The sequence below is a fragment of the Oreochromis niloticus genome, linkage group LG19 (assembly GCF_001858045.2).
Source record: "Oreochromis niloticus isolate F11D_XX linkage group LG19, O_niloticus_UMD_NMBU, whole genome shotgun sequence".
NCBI lineage: Eukaryota > Metazoa > Chordata > Actinopteri > Cichliformes > Cichlidae > Oreochromis > Oreochromis niloticus.
The window spans coordinates 27,237,403-27,246,927 of record NC_031983.2 but is presented as its reverse complement, the minus strand read 5'-3'; the positions used below and the strand labels follow the sequence as shown (position 1 = coordinate 27,246,927).

At 40.7% G+C, this 9,525-nt stretch overlaps 1 protein-coding gene and 1 long non-coding RNA gene across 9 annotated transcripts in view; one reads left to right on the top strand and one right to left on the bottom strand.

Annotated features, from left to right (window-relative positions):
• LOC102078223 (uncharacterized) overlaps positions 1 to 9,525 on the bottom strand; it is a 42,158-nt gene that overhangs the window by 16,952 nt on the left and 15,681 nt on the right. Inside the window, exons 1-2 of one of the 3 annotated variants that reach the window (XR_003215303.1) lie at positions 7,758 to 8,683; positions 1,319 to 1,485 (exon numbers count right to left, since the gene is read on the bottom strand). This is a non-coding gene — a long non-coding RNA (uncharacterized LOC102078223). Of the gene's footprint in view, positions 1 to 1,318; positions 1,486 to 4,715; positions 5,053 to 7,757; positions 8,684 to 9,525 lie in introns of those variants that run through there. The other 2 variants (XR_002057394.2, XR_003215302.1) reach the window with 2 other exon arrangements.
• The window catches only part of ldlrap1b (low density lipoprotein receptor adaptor protein 1b), a 46,923-nt gene continuing 43,413 nt past the window's right edge, over positions 6,016 to 9,525 (top strand). Inside the window, exon 1 of one of the 6 annotated variants that reach the window (XM_025901086.1) lies at positions 6,016 to 6,476. In XM_025901086.1, coding sequence (XP_025756871.1) covers positions 6,392 to 6,476 — 85 coding nt within the window. In that variant the 5' untranslated portion in view covers positions 6,016 to 6,391. The remainder of the gene's footprint in view (positions 6,477 to 9,525) is intronic. The other 5 variants (XM_025901085.1, XM_025901088.1, XM_025901087.1 and 2 more) reach the window with 5 other exon arrangements.

The following is a 9,525-nucleotide window of genomic DNA, read 5'->3' as shown; positions in this document are numbered from 1 at the left end:
CTCAATTATGTCTCTAAAATGTAAACTTAAAACGAGATGTCTAGAAAGCTACTCCTTTTGTTGATTAAATAAATAAATTAATTAATTAATAAACATTAGAAGATGAACTTGTACCGGAGTTATTGGAAAAATGTGAAAAAGGAGAAAAGCTGCTCATGCACATGTCTGCCAGTGTGAATGGGTGATGAGCCAAAGCAACCCGAGTTTCTCAAAGCAAAGGAACGGCAAATTCTTCAGTTACATGATCTCAAACCAACACGGCAGCGTTTCATTAAAAACAAAAACACAGAAAACTGATGGCTGAGAGATCTAAAGCAGTGTAACAACTGTTGCTGTGGCCCCTTTGCTGTTTTGGAGTTTGCCCAAATGTACCATCTCCCTTTTACCACTAGAAGGCAGTGTCAGTCTGATCAGTGATCACTTCTCTCCACACTAGTTCTGCTCATTCACTCTGCAAATAATCATCATATTTCCCTCTTTTTTAATACCATAAATCACATTTTATTCTGATAAAAGAGTTTATTATTATTATTATTTATGTTTATTTATGGTAATAATTTGAGGTGGACATTCTTTGGCCACAAAAAGAGGGAAAAGCTGGTCATTAAAATGATCATTTCCTGCAGGACTGAATGAGTCGTTTCTCTATCTAAATATGGACACGTGAGGGGGTTGCCTTTGCTTTCCTGACCTTTGGCCCTGGAAGTTCATTCAGATCAGGAATGACACTTCCTGAGGGTTGTGGCGATGAAGATTCCCACTGTCAATGTCAAGCACCCTGAGTTTCAAAGCATGACAGAAGCCCTCTCAAGACCTTGTCACGTGCCAAGCTTCCTGAGATATGTTTGTTCAACCTGTACGTTGAGACAAACTGTGCGTAGATTGGTAATAAATCTGTTTTTAAACCCGTCTGCTCGCTGCTCTTCCACTTCGTGTTTAACAGGATCAAACATGTGGAATTGGCAAATTATGATCATTAGAATTTACCCACAGTGCCATTAAGCATCAGAAATCTACAGTTAATCCTCGCGCTTGAAGGGAATGAGGCATAAATGAGATAAAATGCAGATAAAGCTTCTCTTGAGTTACTCGGTTTAACATGTTTTTTCTTGATTGAAAACACTTTCACCCTCAAAGATTAGAAAAAGACTATTTAGACTATTTAGACTATCGTCTGCGAAAGACTATTTTCGCAGACGATCACTGAAGCTTTGGTGAGGTTGCAGCAGAAATACTCCCATGCTTGCTCTGAGGGTTGCTTACTTGTGTTTGTCCTCATGTATAATTAAACCGTGTGTGTTTTGGCTCTTATACTCACCTTCAGAGTGAAGAATCAAAACATGCTTCTTCTCTCCCCTCTGGGAGAAACTCTCTGATCTTTCTTCTCCAACTAGTACTGCTGCTTCCTTAAAAGCCAGGCTTCGTGCTGCATGCTTCAGTTTACAGTCACTCTCTTTGTCCCATTGCATGGAGGCACGGTTGTATCTGCCAACAAAGAAACAGTGATTTAAAAGGAATTCACCTGCATGGGCACAGAGGGACTTAAAGCAGTGATCAGTCTCTCGAGAAAATGCTGTGCTGTAACTGAAAACTTAGCTTTAGATTGAAGATCGTGGAGCGCTTGCCCAATATGCCCCTGAGGACATTGTGGCCAGTTAAACTGTAATCTCTGAGCTTGTCATCTCCCATGAGATCTGGTACTGCTGGATTTTTTTGCGAGCCAAACCCTCGAGTGATTCACACACAGGGCGGTGATGTAAGCTCAGTGAAACTCACCAGAGAAATGTTGCTCTGCTACTACAGGAACCAATACGAGACAACATTTCTAATGTCAATCAGCATGTTGGTTGAGATGCTGTGCACTGTATTTTATCTGGGCCTCAAAAATGATTGAGGTTAGAAAACGATTCCACTTTTTGGTTTCATTTTCTCACAGAAAGTATTCAAATTGGGTTTTTTCCATCACAAAGAAAGATTTCACCGGTCTACAGTCATAATGCATCTGAGGGTACTTTTTTGAGTCAGTGAAAAAGACAAAAAAATAATAATAACCAGAAATGACTAAAACACATTTGGACTTCTGAGATTTTGCAACAATGGCCGAAATTGCCATTATCAGTACTAATCTTCACATGGCCACTGTGTTTTGTTGATATTGGTCTTGTATGAATTCGAAACGCAATTATCTGTTTGACTTCTACTGTTTGGCCTTGGATTTGACCTTCCTGGTAGCAGGGAATGTAAAATTTGAAAAAGTACATATGAAATTGCCAATTTATATACAAAGTAGGCAGCTTCTGAAAAGATGTCGACCAGTGTAATAAAACCGAGGGTCACAAAGGGTGAATTTTAAATTTCAAATGTCAGAATTGTTGCTGGATCTTCCCAGAAGTCTTATCCATGGAGCAAACTTTGGAGAAAAACAAAGAAGAACAATAAAGGGGTCAGAGGTCATAGAGGTTTGTTAAATTCACTCTGAGCATCACTGTCAGTTACAGGTTTACACCAAAAAAATATATTTTTTGAATTTTGGGGGCAACTTTTTGTTTATAATAACCGGTTGTGGAAGATGGCTGCCACTGTCTGAGCCTGGTTCTGCTGGAGGTTTCTTCCTGTTAAAAGGGAATTTTTCTTTCCCACTGTTGCCAAAGCACTTGATCACAGAGGGTCATCTGATTGTTGGGGTTTTCTGTTTTTTTGTGTATTATTGTAGGGTCTCTACAATATAAAGCACCTAGAGGCAACTGTTGTTGTGATTTGGTGCTATACAAATAAAATTGAACTGACTTGAATTATATTTTGTGGAAAGTTTTCAGATTCATCAGTTTAATTCATTGACACACACACTATGAGACTACTTTATGATTCTCTTTATAACCGCCTCTTTCTATCCTTGAAAATTCCCAGAACATACCTTTAACTATTAACTATCGTCAAACATGTGGCCCGGGGGTTAAGGAACTGCCCACCAAAGGGTCCAATTCAACCCAAGAGATTTCTCGAACAATGTGAAAAGTGCACAAAGGACTTAAATTTTGTGCTTTTGCTTTTCTTACTGACAAAGACACCATTTGTGGCCTGGCATACTACACCAAAGTAAGTAAAAGATAAACCAAAACATGACAGAAAACTTCCTGTTTTTCACTATTTTGTGTGGAAGTTTGACTTTCTTTGATTTACTTTAGTGGCATTTCTTTATTATGTAGAAAAACATTGAACTTGCACTTCTCCTTTTTAAGAATCTCAGACATTAAATATGGATACATATAGTTAAACTTCCTTACCCTGACAGAAAGCGGAACATGTTGGAAGTGGTTATAGGTTATTAGGTTATAACCACAAGGTTATATGTTATTTTACCCATCTGAGCCACTTGAGATCAAACTGGGCAGCATGTAAGTTATAATGTAAAATGTGTTTAACAGCTTTGATTTAGTAGTGGCTGATCTGACTTTTAGAAGAAATGTGAAGAATTTCTTTCGGAAACAGAGCTGGAAAATGAAGTACTAAAACTAACGTGTTCACATGATTTTAAAGGACTACTTCAGGGAACACTACTGGTTCATCCACAGCTTTAAGAACTCCAGCTTCAAAACTTTCTGTCACTTGCATGAAAAAATCTGTTTTCATGTTAAGAAATAAAAGAAAATTGTGTTAAATAACTTGAGAGACCAAAATTTTCTGTAGAGACAAAATTATTATCAAGTCCGCAGTGGAAAGATGGCTTTCTATTCTAAGCAAAGATTCACTGATACAAAATGTCCTTTTTGAGGAGAAACCCCCCCACGTACTTCCTCCAAACTGCAACAGTTCACTGTAGTGCAGAATACGGGGCCAAAGGTTACATTAAATTAGCCCCAGTACAATCTTGTGTTTAAACTTTAATAACCACCTCTAGTGAAAACCAGTTTAGCCCAAAATACAAGCTGAGATGGGCAATTTGTGTTGCATGTGGCTGATGGATGACTGTGGTGTGCTGCAAAAGTTCATGACTGGGCTTTCTGTGCAAAACAGGAATTAAAAGTGTCGGCATGACTGCAAAATGAAAAACAGGCACAGATTTATCCCTCACAACAATAAAGCATTGCAGTTTTGACTCTGTGCTGCATGGAGGAGCGCGCTCACTTTTTGAGAACACTTTGTTTACTTTTAGCTTTAACTACTTTTTTGCTTTAACTACTTTCGTGAGATTAGTGCAAGAAAAAAAATCACAGTGGTGATATGTAAGATTATAACTTACTCATTTATATAACAAAAAAACATTTTTGTGTTTCATCCAGGGTTTGGTAACCTGGATGAAAACTTATTTGTATGATGTTTGGATTAAACTACAGTGGGCTTACAAGAATCTGTACATCGGTTACAATCCTCACAGCAATATGTACGCCAAACAAAGACGGAAAAGTCACCAGGACAACTAAGGGGGCAAATTTGGCTGGCTGACTGTTCAGATCCCTCTGCTGGGGGGTGTGGCTGCACTGAGTGAAGTTTTTTCCCCCCCTCAAAGCCAAAAGCACAGATGTAACAACTCTGTGACTCACATTGATGTACCAGAGCAAACCCATCTCCCTATATAACAAACACTCAGTCACAGAATTCCTCATTCCAGATACATCTAGACACATCACACAGACACACCTTAAAGTATGAGTATAGATTTTTAACTTGATGTGGTAACAATGTTTCAGTCCTATACAAAAACACAGATGACTGACCCATCAGAGCTTTATCTTTCAGGCCTCGCACTCACAGAGTCATAGACGGCACCACTCAAGTCCAAAGTCCCAGCGGTGTACTCGTCCTCCTCGCTTCTCTCCTTCCTCTTTTCAGCAACAGTTTTTTTGTTTTGCTTGCTAAAGATAATTTAAAATACCACTTCCCCAGCTAATTACTCTGTAAGCCACTTGCCAAAAAAAAACTAATAAATTGCTGCATAGTGTAAGTCACCTGGGTTTTTGAGCATTTTGCACAAATGACAGGGAGCAAGGTCAGGAAGTATGAGTAAGATATTTTCCAGCATCCAGCAAGCATCTATCTGTCTGTCTGTCTGTCTGTCTGTCTATCTATCTATCTATCTATCTATCTATCTATCTCTCTCTCTCTCTCATTATCTGGACATTTCCTGCAATTATAAAACATAAATTTTGTGTTTATTCATCGAAGATTTGCTATTTCTTATTGTTGACTCACTGTAAAGGCCTTTTGACGTTTAAAATTCACTCAAGAGTTGGCAGTTCGTCTTGTAATCGGAAGGTTGCTGGTTCGAGCCCTGGCTCGGACAGTCTCGGTCGTTGTGTCCTTGGGCAAGACACTTCACCTACCGCCTACTGGTGATGGCCAGAGGGTCGATGGCGCAATATGGCAGCCTCGCTTCTGTCAGTCTGCCCCAGGGCAGCTGTGGCTACAACTGTAGCTTGCCTCCACCAGTGTGTGAATGTGAGAGTGAATGAATAGTGGAATTGTAAAGTGCTTTGAGGGTCTCGAAAAGCGCTATATAAATGCAATCCATTATTATTATTATTATTATTATTATTATTATTATTATTAAAATTATGTAAATATTTGAATATTAATATATGATTTTATGATCATAATAATAAACTAATAACAATCACCAATCATACCACTGCATTTGGCAACATGTACACTGCAGTTCAAAACGCCACCGGTACTGAATACACAAATAGTAAAATTATACTATTTTGCCTGAGACACACGGCTAGACCTCCCAGGTCAATCGGCTCTAAAATTTGACAGTTTAATGGTTTGTTTTTACTTCCTTAATAGAACGCCAGACAGATATGCCATCTGTCTTCTTACAGTATGTCAGTATGAAGTCTATAAAAGCAAACAAGCAAAAATAGAATTCACATTTTTTGACCTCTTGCCTTTTAAGTTGCACATTTTCTAAAGAGGACCTGTGGGCCGGGTTGGAGCCTTTGACGGCCGATTCTGGCCCCCTAACCATATTTTTGAACCCCCTTTATGAGCAGCCGGCGATCAAAGGATCACATCAGTCATCGCAGAAGACGCGGGGGGGACAGTAGAAACTGTAGGGCGGGTCTTAGAGGGCGTTATTAACAAGAATAACACTAGCACCGCCCGTCCGGGCTGCCAGCGCCACCGCGGCTACTGTTACTACCTCTCCCACTCGCGTGACTCCACAAGCGGGCGTCACGCACCTTATCCGGTTAATTTACATACTAACACCGCCCAGGGGGACGAACATGGTAATTTACCGTCGGCTGAGAGCTAGTCGTACGAAGGAGGGGAGAGAAGAACAGCTGAAACAAAGTTTAAACGACAGAGGTTTGTTGTAAACCGAGCGGGGTGTTTCGACACGCACACACAGGCGCTCGTCGGGCTCTTTGCCCCACTTTTGGATTACGATATGGACGCTTTGAAATCCGCCGGAAGGGCAATTATACGGAGCCCCAGCATCGCCAAACAGTCCTGGGGTGCGGGCAGACATAAAAGTAAGTATTCGCCGTCTCATTGCACTCATGTGTTATCCAGTAGCTGGTGCTAATTTGGCTACACTAAAGCTAACTTGGCTAAGAGGAGCTAGCCTCCACAAGTAGCTAACTGTACAACCGGTGGTCTCCGAGCGTTACCTAGCTACAGTTGTCGTAGTGGCGTGAACACCTAGCAACCCGAATAGTTTCACATCAGGTCGGAAACGTTTAGTGAGGGGTTTGAACTTGACACTGAAACTGACAGGAGCTCGTAAACTGACTCCCTGTGTGGCTCGGAGTAACAAGTTCAGCCTCCACGCCGGCTCCCTGCCCACTCCGCTGAGTTTATTTTGGAAGAGGAGCGCAGACGAGACATGACAAAAGTTTGAGGAGTGCTGCTGTTTTTCCGCCACGTCGCTCAGACGCGCTCGGAAACGTGCAGGAGAGGCTCGGTGGGAGCTAAAACACTGTAATCTGGACTTTAAGGAGGCAGGAGCAGGCACGGAGAGATGAGCGGTCTCCTTCCTGGCAAGCCTTTACAAGCCCTGCAACTCACTCTGTTGCTAGGCGATGCACACGGGGAAACACAAAAATGAAGAGGCTGTGTTAAGGGGGGCATTCTTCAAACACCATGGAGGTGTCTTTAGGATGCACCATGATGATGATGCTCTGCAATCATCGCATGCATGCTCAGCTGCCTTGCACAAAGAGTGAGGGGTACCCCCTGCTCCCCATGCCTCTCTGGCTTTTTTTTAATTTTGTTTCACAGACAATGGAGCTGTTGGCTTGACCGTGCTTACACGTGCCAGACCAATCGATGCTTTGTTTTGGGAGTGATGCATAATCAGCAGGGTCCTTCCACATGGGACCGGGGAGCAGCTACGCATACCCGTCCGATGAATAATCGATCAGCTCAGCTGATAATGGAGTTTCCCCTGCATGTGAAATCTGTGGCAGAGGTCTCACCTCTGAGTCTTTTTCAGAGGTTTCGAGTTTTATCTCGATGTTTTTAAAAATGGGAAAAGTTGGCAGAACTCCTGATGAGTCCCTTTTAATGCTTTAAGATTTTAACGGTCTTACAGAGGTGTAGAAATGATAAGCAAATGATCACACCATGAAATCGGTTTAAATGCATTATATTTGTAGACATGACAGAATAAAGTAATCCTGAAACCAAGAACTTTGTTAGAAATCCTTGATTACTTTCGGTCACTGTGGTGTAAAATACACAAAATGCTGGATGTACAGCTACATCTTGCATATATATGATAAAATTCAGGTCTGCATCAGTAAACTACTCACTATTGTTAGACTTGGCCTGTGGTTCGACAGACTAGCTCCACCGTCCGGAACAACAGCTGGAGATAGTAGTCCTTGCTCTTCTTTGAAGATCTGTTGTGAGCTGGAAGGTCACTCTAACCAGAACCTGGAGCAGGTGGAGTGCTGGTTCAGGTGCCCCTAAACTGAGCAAATGAAGGACTACAGGTAAAAACTATACCTTAAGCTGGTGGAGTCTGAGTTGATCCACAGGTTGAGATATTAGCTCCGTTATCTACTCTCCCATTTACAGTATGATTTGTTCATGTATTTAAGAAAGCTACATCATTTATTGAATTCTGGGAAGTTAGCTAGTTCTTGTTAGGATTTGTCTGGAGGGATTGTGAACCTTCAAGTCTAATTTCACCATGTGGGACTGGCAGCAGCTTAAATAAGTTCTAACACTTTTTTTTGCCTACATCATGATACTGGGCTCATCCTTTAGGCGTGATCACTTCTGTCTTAAAATGTTTTTTGAATATAATTATATTTGAACACCTATCAGTGTGCCTTGCTTTTAGTATAATGCTGCGTAATCCTGTCTTTCCTGTGGGACCAGGAACTGAGTTTATGGCACCAGCTAAGCATCTCACATTAAATACTGTAATTACTGATATTTAAATATAATCATTATTTATCACTCTTGTCTCGGTGAGTGATTACCCACTCTCAGCGAGCTCTGCACTTTCCTATCGTTGCTACCACACTGATAGTCATTAACCTAGCCCCTTGCTTTACAGCTTTACTGTTCTAACATGACAGTAAATAAACCCCACATTGAGCAACTGAACTGTAAACATAATGAAACAAACAGAAAATATAATAGATATAAAGTGGGCGTAATATTTTAGCCAGTGTCCATACTCCAGAGTTAGTATACTCTAACTCTGAATGCAACAATATCAATCAGCAGTTGCAGGTTATAGCAGATGCATACAATATAAATGGGTACTGTGAAATTATACTTACTTAATCTACAAAATAGGAGTGAAATAAAAAAATTTCTTTAATACAAAAAGGAATAAGCTCATAAACTCAAAATATCTTAGCATAATTTCTAGTTTGTGTGTTTGTGTTAAGAGACAGACATCTTTGTTTTTGTTTGCTTGAATCTGCCCCATACACCGCACAGTGAGAGTATTGTTTGTGAATGCAGTCACTGGAGTGCTTATTGCTTCTAACAGCCAAAGAGGAGGACTGCAACCTATATCTGGAATCCAGTAAAATTATTTTTGAAACCTACCACAAAACCTTCTTATTTTTTCCTGTCTGTGCATGACAAACTGTGAGCTCGCTCTTCTTTAATGATGTTAGATAGTGTTAGAAGATCAAACCTGATGTTCACAGCCACCACCCAGTTTGAAGTGAATATACGACCAAAGCAAAATTGGTTTCGTTTATCTCGCCCAACATGTATTTCTGTCAATTCACATCAAGTTTTGTCGCTTTAATGTGTCCCATACACCACATGGAAACCTTTTATTAACATCTGAGCACTCACCTGAAGTTATTAATCACTATGGAGCCTTCAAACTGTACACTGTTCTTGGATACACAAACACCAGAAACCGCATCCAGATAAGTCTCAAGATCTCAGTTTCTGTCACGTTGATGTACCCCACTGTACAGCTATCTGAACAGCACCACCGATTTAGATCTTTAATCACTACAAGAGACTCGGTCATGGAGGGCTGTTACTGCGCTGTTTTCAACCACACAAACACTGGAAACCAAATTAGACATCCACCGAACT